At 28.5% G+C, this 18,249-nt stretch overlaps 1 protein-coding gene across 1 annotated transcript in view; it reads left to right on the top strand.

Annotated features, from left to right (window-relative positions):
• Nucleotides 1-732: 732 nt before the first annotated feature.
• The window catches only part of LOC112692584 (protein trachealess), a 136,209-nt gene continuing 118,692 nt past the window's right edge, over nucleotides 733-18,249 (top strand). The window contains exon 1 of the mRNA XM_025567303.1: nucleotides 733-995. Coding sequence (XP_025423088.1) covers nucleotides 733-995 — 263 coding nt within the window. The remainder of the gene's footprint in view (nucleotides 996-18,249) is intronic.

The following is an 18,249-nucleotide window of genomic DNA, read 5'->3' on the forward strand; positions in this document are numbered from 1 at the left end:
GCTGGGCGTCGGGCGATAGGCGGAGCGAGGCGTCGTGGTGGTGGACGGCCGGTGAACGCCCATCGGACGTGCGTACGCCGGCCACCGCGACACCGCCGTTTATCAATGATGCGTTGCTGCCGGGCCACGTATCAGCTGCTGCATCAAGTCCGTTCGCGCGCGCGTGTACAAAAATCGAATAAACACGACAACGACCACAACAGCCGTTCAATAACGTAATTGTGACAACATTTTTTAATAATAATAGTAATAATAATCGTTGGAACAATAATATCGCGTTACACCGCGTCGTTTTCGCCGTCTCCGTATCGATTGTACGTCCGTCCGGCAACAACCCCCCATCTCCCCTCTATCTTAGATGAAAACGTTTCTGTTCCGCCGAAACGTCGTGTCCGCCGTTGCTCGCCTCGTCGTCGCGTGAACTCGTCCGCAGTGCCGCTGATCTCTGCCGTTCCGTCGCGTGCGCGCGCGCGCGCGCGCCGAGTGTATTCGACCGTCAGATATTGCCGTTCGCGCGCGAAACGCTTACAGTCACCGCCGTTCGTTGGACTCGCCCTGCAACCGCGTGACATCACACGTCGCCCCATCATGCGTCGCAGTTTCGGTCGGATTCGTGAACCCGCTGCGTGGTAAGTGGCATCCCCGTCGTCGTTCGCGAATAGCTGACCGCGGCGTGTTCGCGCGGGTGTTGTCACGTCCCGTTACACACGATAGCAGGCCCGTAGCGGCCACATGCACGTAGAGTTGGACGGCAACGGTGGTGGCGGCCCGTCACCGTGGGCCGCGGCCGCAGTGCTCGGCCACCACCATCATCACCATGGCGGCGTCGATCACCACCACCGTCACCACCACCACTCCCACCCCCATATACACCCTGCCGCGGCGGCCGCCGCTGCCGCCGCCGCAGCAGCCGCCGCAGCCGCCAACAGTTTTCACCCTCATTCCGCCCACGCGCCGATGGACCTGCACGTGCCGCAACCGTTCCCGTACTACAGGTGAGTCGTTGAAAAGCGCTTCGAGTTATTCACCATCGCGCACGTGCGTAACAATATTGTTCTCTATGATCGTACTCGATTGTATTGAGCTAAAAAATTTGCCACTTTTATATTTCACGATCATTATCAAGTAAGTGTTAATGTTTGCCGTGTAATTCACGGTCAAAGATTAGTAAATATTTCAATATACGTTTTGAAAATCAATTTCAAAGAATTCGTAGTAAATTAAGAGTAACGTTCTTCTTTTCTATGTTCAGTGCAAATCAATTTCATGATATCTGTTTATATTAACAAAGATTTTTTTTTGTAACGTCGACGAATAATATTCTTTTTTAAATACAATTAAATTTCGTTGCACAATCACACTTCACTTTTGAACTGTTTCTCAACTACTCAAAGTGCATCGTAGAACACACTATTTTAGGCCCTATGGTGTACATGATGTAAACATAAAAAAATCGATGTACTCTAAACGCGTTCCAAATTGATTATAGCGATTGTTAACAAAATAGTGAAGGTCAGTATTGCTTCTGGAAATTTCGGATGCAACTTCATGATCTACGCCGTGTTTATCAATGGGTAAGTTGCGTCCTAAACGATGATAACCAGATCATTTTGAATCGAGATCATCTCGTTGATGTAATCTAGCACCTATATAAGAAAATAAATGACATGATGTTGTATCATCCTTATTTATTAACTGAAAGAATTTTGAATGTTAGTAAACATTTAAAAATTAAGCTTTAAATAATTTTTAATTAATAATTCCTTGTTTTCGATTAGTTTATTAAGTTTGGTTGTTTCACTCATAATTTCATAATTTTCTTTTGATCTTTTGTTCTAAAATAACCCTCACAACTTTTTTTATACATTTCCACCGTGGTATGTCTTATTTAAAACGATTAAATTACTATAGAGTTTTGAACTGCACATTTTAAGTTTCCATTTGAATTTAATTCATACGTATTACATTGCGTAGCTGTACTCGTGTAAATACGATTTTGACTCATATTACAAAACTACAATTTGTTCGTAGATGAACTCGTATGGTTTTCAGATATTTAAATATTCTCTTCGCTTTGTTGTAACAAGATATTTATCTTAATTTAGTAGTTTCTTACTTACAGATGACATATTATAGCGATACGATATGAAATTTTTGTCTGCTATATCAATAAATGCGAAGTAGATGTGTTGAATCCAACCATAAGGAACGTATTAAGACTGTCGTTAAATTAAAAATTCTCAACAACAGTTGTAGTAGTAGTGCAACCTAAACGTATATATTGTAAAGGAACGTAAAATATCACGCGTAAAATTGTCGTGTATACCATTACATTTTTCACACGTTTCCAATTGATTGTTGTTTTATTTTTTTTGTCCGCATACATACAGAGATTATAATAATATTATAATATAATGTGTGCGTCATAAAGATTGTATGCGACATAATAAACATTAAAACGGTAGATAAGTATAGGTAAACACGCATTGCATACACAAATAATGTTATGATATTATTAATAAATTATAAATCAATACACGATCAATGAAAGATTAAGTGGTATAAATACGTATATTATAATATGTAGGAATATGTGTATTATATTACAGATACTATGTACTTATTAGAATCCTATTACATCGATTTATCTCGTACGATGATGGATCAATTCGTTTCAATTGTTTTCACCAACGAATATTCTGTTACATTATAAACGAAGAACTAGTTTACGGGTAAATCCTATTCTGTACATCAATGATTTAATAATATAATTACTATTATTATAATCGAATTTTAAATGATACTTCGGTAGGTATGTATAAACATTATACCATGGTGATTCGATAAGGATATCGACATTTCGTACACTGACCATTTAATATATATATATATATAATTTTATTTATCATACATAATATCAATGATTATATATACAGCCACCAAATAACGTTTATTAAATCCAACTATAAAATACCTCTATTCACCGGGAAACTTTTTTCTATCACTTCGTCTAAAATATTTTTAACCATAATAATGTGCATGAATTAATAGATATTGTTTATTACATTTTTGCGCATTATTTAGTTACGAATTTAAATTAAACAGTCACTAAATTCAAGATGTTTTTTTTAATACACATATAATTTATTATAATATCGATATGTGTATACTTATATTAAATATAAAAATCATGTACCTACTTTTTTTTAGTTACATAAAATATTTGAGTATAAGGATTATAGGAAGCTCAATATTATGAACTAACATTTCTTTATTTAAGACCTAGAGTGAAAGTATTTCATTATAAATTGAAAATTTTGGCTAATTTTAAGTCAGTCTGAGATTTAAAATGGAAAAAAATATCATGGTTTGATCAATGAATAATATACATAGTACAATGTTACTTCTTTCTCTTTTCTCGCTTCAAATAGATTTGTATATGTTTTATCAACCAAAAATATTATACAAGTATGATATTATTATCACAATAAATAAATGCAAATTACAGGATCTGTTCATGAATATATCATATTATAACGTGTAAAGTAAATTTAGATTTCGAGAACAGTTATTTAAGAAAATTATTTCGCTACAATTAATAAGATAAAGGTATTAATTTATATAATTAATAACTATTGAATATAATATATTAGTCTATCTATTTTATTAAATTATATGACATAAGTATATAATATTTAGTTAGTAAAAATAATAAATCAATCTATTTAATTTAGCCAGGTAGAATATAAAAATATTTTAATATTGGTAGGAATTTAATTCGACATGGTATGTGCATCGTTCGAAGCGAATTTATTATTTTTTTCTATATTTTCTTCCCTCGGAATATTAAAAATATTTAAATATTTAAAAAAAATACTATATTATATTTTTATTCTTCTTCTTCTTCTTCTTCTTTTTCTTCTTCTGGTTAAAGGCCTTTCGAGACCATCCCATCTCACACCCGTTCCGTTTTATTATATTTTTATTAATTTAATTTAATTACGAAAGTTAATTTTTTGAACACAGAGCAATATAAATCAGTGTTATACAATATTCGAATGTACGCAAAATGTAAATAGACTTAGTTTAAAATATTAAGTTTTCACCACTATTTTATTTTATCAAAATTTAAGTAATAACGTATGCACCCTGAACCCTTCGGCACAACACTTAAATCATACAGCTTTTAAATATCACTTGTTTTTTAAAAGTTATTAATAAAATAAAAATTAATAAATACATTGAATTTAAATATATGCTGAAAACATTATAAGTTCTTAACTATCAGAGAGTTCAAAGATGAAAGTCATAATAGATGGATTGTATTGTTTTATACTATATCACGTTTTTCATTGTCAATTTATCTTATTTGCTTATTATATACTAAGAACAGATTTTAAATATTATTTAAAAAAAAAACATTAAAATTAATTTGTTATCCTCATAAACTTTTAAAGTAAAATAAAATATTATATAGTTTCGAGTGTAAATCATCTGTCATGTTAGTTATATGTTATTTATATTAACATGAACTTAAAATTAATAATAAACCATTATACTCTAGTGACGATTCGGAGTGAAATTGATGCAATGCATACAATTTTATACTATAAAAGATCATATAAGTAGAAGCTTATATTTGTGAAAACAATTATTTATAACGAATATTAAACTAAATAACTAAAAAAACTTAATATAAAAAACAAATTATAATATAAAATGTTCTGAACCTAATAGTTAATACACTAGGTGAAATAGCTTATGATTTGCCATGGATTTTATTTGTATATATTTTAAACATAAATGCAATAAATTTTATAATAATATATATAAAAGCTTTAACAGAACACAATTTAAAATTATTTTCTAGTTTTTTAGTTATTCTATTTTATATGAAATATTTCTAAGAAAAAGTCAAAATTGTCTTTAAAATTTTCTGTATCTATACTGTATACTATACCCTAAAGATATTTTATGAGACTTTTATTACTGATTTAATACCTGGAAAAGTTTTTGCAAAATTCGTTTAACCCGGAACATAAAATGTTATAAAGCCTAATGCTTCAAACTAATAAAAAAAGAAAAACAGTAGAAGTATACGTTTTACATTTCTGAAAAATCGTTAAGTTTCTCAGATTTCTAGCGCTCAATATGAGCGAGAGTTTCTAACAATCCATTTAATTTTTGTTGATTTTTTTATAATACTTTATTTTTAGATTTTATTTATAATATATTTTGGTCAACATCATATTATCAAACATTAACCTATTTAGGACAATTGGATTATACTAGAGTTTGTTTTAAAATTTGATGAAATATGCACTTTCATAAGTTTTTTTAGAATTTATTAATTATTTAATTGGGTTATGGCTATATATTATAAAAATGTTGTAATACCTATATTATTTATCTTATTAATAAGAATGCATTTTTATGTTTCATCAACGTAATTCAATATTTGAGTATTACTGCTAGTTTTTTTTTTTTTTTCTAAGATCTTAAAGTTGAATAATTATCTACTTCTTAATCAAAAAATATATGGGTATTTTTTTTTTTTTTTAGAAATCAAGAAAATTGCAAAATATTTATTTTGAGTATTATATAGTATGTTTTAACTTAAGTAATAACTACTTGCATTTTTACATAACGTTCAAATGTTATACCAATCAATCTCACCATATAGTTTAAATTAATCATTCATTTCAATTACATGCTGATTCATTTAATTTCCCATTTTCATATTTTAAACTTTCATGATGTTGTACTATTTAGAGAAGTTTATTATTAAAATGCTCAGTTATATAAAAATACAATAATTAGTAATCATAAATTCAATATTTTAAATTTAATTTCAAACAAAGTCACCCATTATTTCATATTTGTTACTAATTCTAGTACAATATAGTACAAATAAAAGCAAAGTAACTCTTTAAATATGTAATTTTTTTATTTAAGATATTAAAATAAAAAAAGTGCAAAACTTCTAAGTCGAGTCGCACCTCACGGTGAAATGAGGTACAGAGATGCACTCATTCACCAATAGCTTTACTATACTTCTCAGGGAAGATCTTTTGAAAACCATCTATAGTTAACAGTGATATAAGCATTCAGTGAAAATTTCATGTTTCAGCGAATATAATTCTATGAGTTACGATGAAAAAAATAATTCGATTTTGTGACAAACCCGTATGCCATCAATATTGCCATTTTTTTTAATGAATCTAGTTTTTCACAATAATTTAGAAAACTGTTGGAAAATTCTTAAAAATACCCGCCTTAGAATATCAACTATACAACATTTTCTATTACAAATATCCCATGTTTGTGATGATCGGACCAATTATTTTGATTAAAATCATGTACATAACTACACACACAAAAAAAAAAACGCAGCATTCCACTCAGAATCTATAATATACAATTTTCATTAATGTTGTGTTTAAAAAAGAACAAAATGTTTGGTGATCTAAGATTTTAGTTTAATAGTTAGGTTAAGAAATGTTTAAAAATGATAGGTTTACTAAATCAACAATAGTTAGCAATGATAACGAGTGTCAAAACTACAAATACAATGTGAAAGTATTCATTAAATAGGCGTTTTACATGTCTACATCTACACGATACCTAAAACTATACATTTGCTTCCTCGATTACTGTAGTAGTCATAAAACTATACACTTTTCTAAAAAAAAAAACAAATCATAATTATTTTAAATTACTGGATATCTGTTAATAAGTTATATCTTATATGACAGATAAAAATTTATAATATTGTATGTATTTAAATGGTTTTATGTTAAATCATAATTTTTTTTAATATAACACATTTACTACTGCATGAACTATATGTTAGAAATTACATATTTAGACTGTTAATTTGTGATATTAATATTAATTTTGATTTCATCTATACCTGATAATAAAAACCCACTTATAAATAATGATCAACTACATAAAAATGTGTTTAAATTTAAATTAGTATAATATTTTCCAAATATTATTTTGTAATTTGTTTCTATATACACCGGTGAGAATATATTCTGGCCTTCAAATCTTCCAATGAAAGTAATAATGGTTCAATCCTGAAATTTGAAATCATAGTATATTGAAAAATACAAACTTGCATTTGCCAGCAGTGTTGGGACTTATCTAAATAAATTTATCTATATAATTTATCTAGATAGATTTTTTATCATCTTTTATCTTATCTAGGTAAATAACGCTATGTTATCTAATTACTTATCTAAGATAAAATGTTTACTTATCTAGATAATTGTCTGAATTCTTGCCAAGATTAGAGTTGTATGGAGACGAATCCAATAAATCAGAGATCATCAAAATCGGTCCAGCTGTTCTTGAATTATAAATTCTGTAACTAACTCGACTTTCTTATATATATATATATATATATATATATATAGATTTTGTATTTATAATTATAATTCGTGTATTATTAATATTTATTACTTATTATACTTATTAATATTTCTTGGTATGACATTTTGTTTGTATTTTTTATGTCGGGAAAATATTTTTGGTACTTTTAAACTTAATTTCTTATTTTTCCATGGAAGTTCCAATATAACAGGTATTTGATTTTAGTAAACACATGTTCCTCATATGCTGAATAGTCAATACTTCACTCTTAGAACCCGTAAAGTCGTAACTACTTATAGAATAATGAAAATCATCAAATTAAGATTATATGGAAAACAATATTGTGAACTTAAAATAATTTCTTATGTATTCTGTATTCATCCTGATACGTACAGAGTAATTTTCATAGTTTTTTTTTTTTTTTTGTGTAACATTTTAGTAATTAACTATCGTTAAATATTGTACATTATATATAAATACTGTTTAATGGTAGTCAACATTACTACAATAAACATTAAACATCTAGGTACCTATTGATAATAATGATTATAATTGAGTCTCCATAGATATTATTACAAATATGAAATATTAACCAAAAAATAACAATTTTTGAAAATATTTTTTTTTATCTGGATAAAAATGAAATTATCTTTTATCTTTATCTAGATATTTTAATTTTTTTTTTATCTATTATCTTTATCTAGATGGATTTGGACATATTATATTTCATCTTTATCTATATAAATTTTATATTATCTATTCCTAATACTGTTTGCAAGACAATACGAATTAAAGAATGAAAATATTAGGCGGTTCGAAATTCTGACTAATAAATCATTGCATGTGTCAATATTATAAGTGTAAAAGGTTTGAAATAATTCTCCTTACCTTTACATCAAAACGAACAGACGATATTTGCCAATTGACGCATAGACCACTTATCGGACAATACACCGCATCTAGTTAATTTGTCTATACGTATTTAATTTGATCGTAAACCGGTTTATTTTTAATACTATAACATCGAAATATTATATGCGTTGCACCGTAAAAACGTCATATCTTATAATAATAGATAGGAAAAAAATTAATAATTATTTTTTTTATAATCATAATATCACCTAAAAGCAATATGTAGACGCTATATAAAGAACCGCCTACTGGGTAATAGGGTTGGTGAGTCTGGTGAGTATTTTCTCATTACAAACCGATGTGGGAGCAAAGGAACATAAAAAGTATCAAAATTATTGGGTTGTGGTCGCTCTAATGTCCTTGATGACCTTCAAAGGGATATTGAAATATATGTTTCGTATTCGAATCGAAGTTATTATTTTATTTCTTTCCTTCTTTATTTTGTAAGAAAAAATACACTTACATACATACATACATTTGTAGTATAAATGTCATTGTGGTTTGTGTTATAGATTTAGGGTGTATTTATTGAACTATATTAAAAAAATATATATACTAAAAATACGTTTAAAAATATGGAATAGTAGATTTTTTTCATTTTAAGACGTTACATAAACTCAATCTAAAATCATTTTTTCTAAATCAGAATTCAATACTATAATCTTAATGTATGTTTTATCAAGACCATTATAATACATTTAAAAAAAATTACTTTTATATCTGCTGTTACACATATTACCATACTAATATGTTTTTCAGAAAGGAGGACGGACAAAATATATTAGATATGATGTAACAGATTTGTTGACTAATTTTCTTGCTAACCTCATAATTTTTCCAACTAATAATTTATTGGTTTTTAGATTTTTAAATAACTTCTAAATATTATAAATATCAGTATATATTTCCAAACTATACACGTGATTAGTTTTTATAGTATCATAACTCATTTTACTTCATTAAAAATATAAATTGTTCATTGCAATTAGTACACGTTAATTTAATGAAACTCTTTCAAATATTGCATTTAAAGAAGTTAAATAATTGTATTATGTAAATTAACTGTTCAGTTTTTTTTGATTTCAACTAATATAAAATAAATAAATGATCTTTGAAAAATTAAATCGCGATGCTAAGTTATATATCGGTATCGGCAAATGCATTTGTTTATTTTAAGTAAAACGAATACTTTTCACTATGATTACATGTATTTTTTTATAAAATAGCTTGTTATAAATTATTGATTGTACAGTTTTTGTCGTATAAAAATGCCTTGTCTATTAATAGGTGCAGAGAAAAATTATTATTTTTGGACCCATGCTACCATTGTCGTTGTGTACAGTACACACACTAAAGATTGACAAGCTTTGCCTGTTGACAGGTAGTCGCTCCACATTCCAGCATATTTATGTGCTCTTTGTTTCTTCCAACCAAGCACTCTCATTCACAAACGGAAACAGCTAAAGGAATAAGAATGAAAAATAAAAAAAACATAATAAAATATGTATATATATATATATATATATATATATATATATATACATAAATATTTGTACACACATACGATGTCTTTTACAAATACCAATAATTGACTACATTAGAGTCGAAACTCGAGGTTCCTCTCCGTATTGGAAACAATCATTGTTCAATGAAAACGGATTCAATAAAATCAGTTTTATGAATACGTTAGATCGATTGAAAAAGTAGAGACATTACGTTTGTCGTAAATCGTTCATAGGGTCGTTGTCTGTGGGTGTAGTTTATAAAGGTAACCAGTCTGTCTGTATACAAGCTGCACACTATTATAATACTTGCATCTATTTTCTAATGATGATAGCAGTCAGTATACGGACCAGTAATTATTTCCACCTTCGTTTTATAGAGATTTTTGAAGATATATTATTGTAAATTATACTTAGTTTATTAATAGATATTTGATTAATATCACATGCACAATATTATTCTATTACTTCAACTCGTATAAAATATTTCAGGTTTTCATCGATATCGTTATAATAAAAAAAAAACAAAGAAGTGCTTTCAATGGTTAAAAATAATTTATTACGACGGAAACTAGGTACGTTTAAAAGGAATTTATCCCGCTCGAATTCAGTGTACACTAATATCTTTGTATAAGTATGTTTTTTAAACTTTGAATGGTCAGTAAAACTATAGAAGCTATATTTTTCATTTGAATATAATTTATTTTTAAACAATTTTTGTAAGTTTTTATATATTTCATGAATATTATAGAAATTTGACATTCATAGATTATGTTTAACATCAACTATCATCATTGTGAGCTAACAACAACAACAACAACAACAAGAACAACAAACGCTCAAAATAATTTTTACTAGTTTACTTTTTTTTGATTTGTTTGACATTTATAGTTAACTCATGTTTTTAAAATATAATTTGTATATTTATTTTTAACACACGATGATTTATGAATAGTAAATTTTTAGTTTTCTTTTGATACGACGTGTTAACTTTTATACGAGTATGCTATGACATATATCTGCGCGCTACTGGTTGTTATTTATATTTATAATTTTTGAATGTATTAATTTAAATTTCTGTGGCCGCCAACAGTTTTAAAAATACGTTACATTAAATAATGGTACAACAGTTAATTGATTCTTGGTCAAGATATTTTTGCAAATAATAGAATCTAATATGATAATAAAAGTTGATTTAAAAATATTATATTAATTCAAATTTTTCGTCATTAAAATACCTTAGATTAATCATACATTATATACGAGTAAGTTCTATACTTATTATTAAAAATTATAATAAAATGGGCACATTAGTCAAAAAAAAAAAAAAAAAATATATTCAATCTATTCAATGTAATATCTATACAATCTGTAAACAAATATTTTTATTTTAATTACTTTTGGATGTTTCTTATAGTCATTTTTAATTTCATTTAATAACATAAAAAACTCAAAAAATTATGTCTGTGTGATAAAAACTGTCAAAAATTGATTATTTTTATTCGTTAGAAAAATTCAAATATAGAAGGGACTTCGAAAATAAACTATGTAGAATAATTATTATTTTATAAAAGTATTATATTAAAACTTTTTATATTAATAATATAATTGTTACATCTTTTAAAATACTTTTCTGGATTTACTGCGGTAATGGAGAATTTCTAAGAAATAAAATATTCAATTGAAATCAACAGCATGTTATATTATATTATTGTAGCTACCTACCTAAATCACTGTTGTCAAATGGCTTTATATCATAGAACTTGACGACTTCTAGTGCGGAGAAATATTGTAATATCCAAACTTGTATCGTAACATTTTAAACGCTCGTTTAGGACACAACTCGTGTTGATTGTTGACATATTCATTGCGACTAGATATAATCTATTAATATATAATACATAAATATATATGTGCATGTACTGTGTAGACACAAACATATATATGTATATGTATAAACCTATAATAATCGGTTGAAAAAATTATACCCGCGGGGATTTCGTCCCCCTTGGTTTTTATCTGATCTGGTCAACCGTGACTGGTAGGGTAATAACAACGATGATATTATTATTACCGTCAGTTATTGCTTCGGCAATAGTGTTGTTGTCTTTTTTTTTTTAAGGTACAAACCAAACGTATATACTGTAACGGGGTACCTGTTGAGAATAAAGTGCCACAGTTTTGTATTATTTCTTTTTTATACTTCACATACGTGATGGTTTATGGAACGATGTAGTTACATGGGGTGATATGAAATATTGTAGGCTAGCTATCTAGTAGATATCGTGTGACAAAATAATTATCATGAAATTCACATTAAAACAGAAAGAGAAATGCCGAATATTGTACATCTGATAAAATTATAAAAATAAAATAAAAAAATAAAAAATGAGAAAATAAGACACTATGTAGTGTATCCGATGACAAAAATATATACGAACGTAGGTACCATGTTGTATTCGGTGGTACGTACCAGATTACCGGTTGAGCTACTGCACATATAAAATTCGTATAATAACTTTAAAGTAATTTTATAACCTTGTAATTTATTTTGTAGTGCTGTCTGTGTAAAATACGGTTTTATTAAAACGAAATCATGAATAAGCGGCAATTATAAAGAAGTATTTATTTATAAATTAAGTTGCTTTACGAGTTTAAGGACAATAATGTTTTCGTAACTGCGCGCTCTCATAAACACATTATGCGTTTATATACTGATTTTATCAATCTATGTTGGGTTATTCGATTTAGTTAGCAAAAATGTAAGTATACACTGATTATTGTAGAATATATTTTAATATAATAAAATAATTACTTTTGGGTTATGATTAATAATGATATGCAATAATTGTGAGTTCGCATTTATTCCGCCCACAAAACGTATTTAGTTTTAGCGTTGTGTTACTGGAACAATATTCTAATTCGCTGTCGGGAATAAACGTACGCTGGGTTGAAATGTTTCTGTTTAAGAAGCGTAAAATCCTCACAAAAAACAAAAAAAAAAACCACGTACACTCACGCCTGTACGTATAAGCGAATGTATAGTGTGTCGGAAACCTATATACGTCGTTTTCCTAAGACATCTATTAGCGCGCAATAGTATTTTAGAATTAATCCGCGGAGCAATAATTTTGACGTTGGGGAGAGGAAAAAAAGATTGCACCACCACGAGAGACGCGTGGTCGTAGGGATTATTATTAGACGTCGTAAATAATATTTGAGCTACGGTGACGACGACGACGGCGGCGGCGGCTTGGGGACAAACGCGCTTGCGTGTGTGTGTGTGTGTGTATTTTATTCATATATATATATATATATGTGTGTGTGTGTGCGCAGCAAACGGGTGATTGTCGAAAGTCAGCTGGAACACATATACAGCCCAGCAGTACCGTTGACGGGATTGAAGGGGGGGACGGCTGACTCTAATAAACCCGACACGAATTCCACACAAATCATCCACAGCTTTTCCGCGCGCGCGGAGCATTACAGCGAAAAGCTTTTTAAATATATATATATAGAAAACTTGTACACGAGGGAAGAACGGGACAAGGCGGGTAGATATGACCGAAAGCCGTATTGTCACCCGATATACACACCATGGACGGCCTTGCGCACCCTTCGACGCGCCCGCGCGCGCATATATATGAATGTTATATGGACAAAAGTCTTTGATTTATTGAGGCGAAATGAACAACGCGATGAACGCGCCACTATCTGAATTCTTCAAAGTCCACGTTCGACATTTCAATAATAAAATTGTCGGCGTACGACTAGTCATCGACGCGCGCGCGAGCGCGTGCGTATGCGTGTGCGCGTGTTGATGTTTTCGTAGTAATCTTTCGTTGATCTCAACGCGCAGACAGTTGGACGAAAAAGCGCGAACGTGAAGTTGTCAAACGTCGATAAGTAACGGTCTGTGGTTTTGTGTGTACGCAAAAAAACGCAAGTTTCTGTGCAACTTACGCGTGGTACCGTACTGCGATCGTGTAGGTTTAACAGACGTACACGAAGCAATTGTTAGCGTTTAACGTTCAAATCCCTCTTCCACTCTCTCTGCCTTTTCGACACCACCACTCATGTCCAATGGGATATTATTACTATTATTTTACAAAATATTTATTAGGATATACTTGTTTATGACTTCTGAAAATGAAAGTTGATTTCAAATATTTCAAAATCCATTGATTAAAATGGTACATTTTATTAGTTTATGAGCACGTGTTATACTACGAACGCACGTTTAGTTTTTATAACTACATATATCGATGACACGATTATTTTATTTAATATAATAAACAATGTTTAATTTCGACGTTTTTATAAAAAAATATTTTTATTAATTGTACATGTCTTTGACATGATGTCAATGTTTTGTTGTGATTTTAATTTATGTAATCGGTTACATGTAACAGAACATAAAAGTATGATTGTTAGACAATACATAAATCGGCTTTCCAGTGATATAAATATAACAACGTGTTAAATAAAATTTAAATTTTACCCGTTCACAATTATTTTTTTATAAAGTTAAAACGAAACATATGCATGTATTTTTAACAATTTTTATTTCATTTTTACAAATTAATAATTAATTATAACGATTTTATTGATGAATAATAAAATACAAGTTTTATACTTTGTGTGAATTAATCATTCATAAACCAGTTCCAATAAAGAGGTAAATTTATACGATTTATATAATTGAATAGGTACGTTATTAAAAAGTAATTCTTAATTTTTCATTATTATTAATGATATTCACAATGCTATTTAATCAAATTTAGATACGTTATAAGATTACTCAATGAAAACTTATTATTATTTTTACTCTCATAGATTACCAGGATAAAACAGTCGAACATAAAGAAATTTTTAATAAAAACATTTTTTACTTAAAGTTAAAACACACATTATTAAAATCGGTTAACGACTAAACAAAAAATATAGAATACACATTTACAAATAAATCGTGAAAAAAAATTGAATGGTCCTTCGACATAATGACACATACGAAACCAAATGTATCTTGGATATTTATAACTCATAAATCTATCTCATTATCACAAACATAAATGGCACATGCAGTACGATGCAGTAGGCATCATGTTCGTTTTAATTGAAATCTTGTGTCCAGACGTAACCATCGTGTTTTGTTGGTAATTCTTTTATAGTAGGTAGTCGTGTTGAGATAATGGTATGTGTTAGAAATATTGTCAACGAATACCGATAAATTACTTCACACCAGTAGCTATTAAATTACGCAGGAAAATTCGCCAGACTATAGAGAGAATCTTTTTTTTTTTTTTTTGTCAAGGCCATTTAAGTTTTTTTTGTCCATAATTCATGATATGCCATTTACAAAATAATGGATACAGTGCACCGATGATACACGTTTCATTCGATAAAAATAATATTTTTGGTCTTAAATATAAATTATTTTTTTAATATATAAAATGTAATTAAATTCTAATAAGGAATGAAAAACGAATAAATATATAGCAGTGCGATATAAAATAACCATTGCGTTCTGCAGCACATTCACAGGTATATGGTAGCAGAATTTTGATCTTTAAATGTTATTTCATACTTGAAAGGGAAAATGGCCCTTTTTAAGATACAGTAGACCTCTATATATAAATACTTAGGAAGAACCGTTAACACGCAATTCAACACACCATAAACCATTGCCTGATATTTTAAAACCATAGTTGCCCGTTAAAAAAGTAAATCTTTTTAGAACTGTGTAGTTATATATTTTTATTTTTATTATCAATTAAATAAAAATTCTGTCGTTTATTTTGAACTGAATTATTATACTTGGTTTAAAAAATATAGCCATAAAATAGAATGGCTAAATCAATAAACAATATTCATGTATGAGATGAATGATTTTATAATTTTAAAAACGTCTTACTTACATCGAATATCAATAAATAAATTTTTAATTGAATGACATAAAGGTCAATTCTGCAGTCCACATATAGCAACAACTTTTAAATGAATTTGTATTTTATCAGGATTTATCCACAATTCATCGTATTCAATTATAACAATGGTAAATAGATTACAAAATAAAACTAATTTCTGAAAATTTATTCTACATGCAGTATAAGATATATGCCAACAATTTTGTTTTATCATTTTAAACCATACATTTATTATTATCATCATTGGTATAAAATATAATTTTATTTTAATTTACATACAAAATTATCAATCTAAATTGATCCACAGTTTATAGTTGACGCCTACACATTTTGAATTATATTATTTCTATGAATAATTTTTTTTTTTTGTTATAATAGTAAAAATATGCATACTTGTTTAAAGATATTTTTTTTTAAATCTATACAATTTATAAAACCTAACGATATACCGTGGTGTGTACATTATACATTTTAAGTTTAATAAATTGTCTAGAGCTGTAAGCATTGTTTTTAGTAACTGCTGTTTATCCGAATAAACTCGTCCTATATTTTTGATTTAATTTGTCACTACATCTGTTCATCAAAGTGTACAGGAATATATAAATATGCCTTAGACCATTGTATGCACAAACTAGGTGACCTCAAAAAATTTTTTTTTAAAGACAAAAAACGTACACATTTAATTCTGTATTCTATTTTAGCATGTCGATTGCCTACGGGCTTTTGGGTCCCGCAAATGGTAATGTTATATAAATTGCATACTGCTTCTGCTTTTTTTTTTTCCGGTATACGTTATAAGGCTCAACAGGAGAAGAAAAAATTCGCAGCATCGAGAGATTAAGGAGTAGGTACTACCTACCTACATACGACCACCGATTCTTTATTGTACTCGTATCCTATACGTTTGAATGTCTGGCCATTGTTAATCTGTTTCAATTTCAATTATACACATCACGTCACGGATTTTTAATTACTCCTGTCCGTAAATCTTGGACACAGATAATTAACACGATCAGGCCCTATTTGGGATGTCGTAAACCGAGGGGGAAAAAAAATAGGTAAGAAAAATTCGAGGTAAATAAGAAAATGTATAAAAAAAAAAAAAAAATAGTAGCGTTTTATGTGTATATACATATGTAGTCTTATATATCGTATACATGATAGTTTTTTTCTCCAGTCGCAAAGCCAATAGAAACCATTACGGAAAAACGAGACTCGGAAACTGGTCCTAAACAGACGCGTCTGTTTATAGGGCTTGTCCATACGCTGTTGCCAGTCCCGTATAGTATATTATACGTACATCTGCACATTGCCATTGCAACTCTGCTTAAGTTCTCTGCTGTAGATTATAAACTATTACGTTTTGACACGATTTACGCATGAAATTATTACCAGTTACGTTTCAAACGCGTGATTGGCGAATTTATTTCAAATATCGTGTCGCGTTATTTAGTTTATTTAATATTATTTATCTAGTTATATACATCATTACATCGTGTTTTAATCAAAATGAGTATGCAAATATATTACTATACGCGGATGTTATCGACATTCTGTATTTAAATAAATAGAAAATGGAAAAAAAAAATTATGGAGAAGTATATTTAAGCAAACACATCGTTCAACACTTATTAATAATTTTCATCTGGTAATCGAGTACATTCCAAACAACATAAGTAAAAAAAATACAAAATGTACTCGTATTAAAATTGTGTATATTTGCAACTTCTTATGGTTATTAATGATAATATCCTATTAATACATTTATCTGATAATATTTCGGGTATTTAAATATTTGGAGTATTAAACTATCAATTGTCAGCGATTAACAATAAAATATTAATACATCACATTTTTAGAATTAAAAACTATGAAATTTCATTTTTTATTACCCAATATATTTTATAACTAAATAATAACGAAATTGTGTTTTTTCTATAATCTATAATATTATAAAAAAGTAACTACATAGTAGTTTGCTTTTGTTTGCTAAAAATTTACAAATATCCTAAAACATAATTATACCTTTGATTATAACGACCAGTTTTTATTCTTACTATTAAAATAATAATTTTTTCGACTATTATTTGGGACTCAGAATATTAGTTTATAGTCTATATTTATATTTTTACAGTATATTTACAATACTATCTTAAGCATACTGAGTGGAATAATTATTTTATAGAATTCTACAATATTCTATGATAGTGCCGAAGGCATAGTTCATAGGCAATTGACTCTGAGACAAACTATAACTACTTAGGGTGGATACAGATTTTTTATTAATATAAAACAATACAACGTAAAACCATTGATTGTAAGATACATTGTTCTGTAACACAAAATTGTACAATACATTTTAGTATATATTCTAAAATTCTTTAAAAATCATAGATATGGTGGTGGTTTTTGATCTATCAGTAAAATGAAAATTTATTTTCTAAAATTTTAAGTTCACCACATCTCTGATTCAACATTTTGCAACACAACAATACGATTTTCAGAGAAATTATACACCTAAATAACACCTA

Source organism: Sipha flava, unplaced genomic scaffold (assembly GCF_003268045.1).
Source record: "Sipha flava isolate LNK unplaced genomic scaffold, YSA_version1 75_pilon_pilon, whole genome shotgun sequence".
Lineage (NCBI taxonomy): Eukaryota > Metazoa > Arthropoda > Insecta > Hemiptera > Aphididae > Sipha > Sipha flava.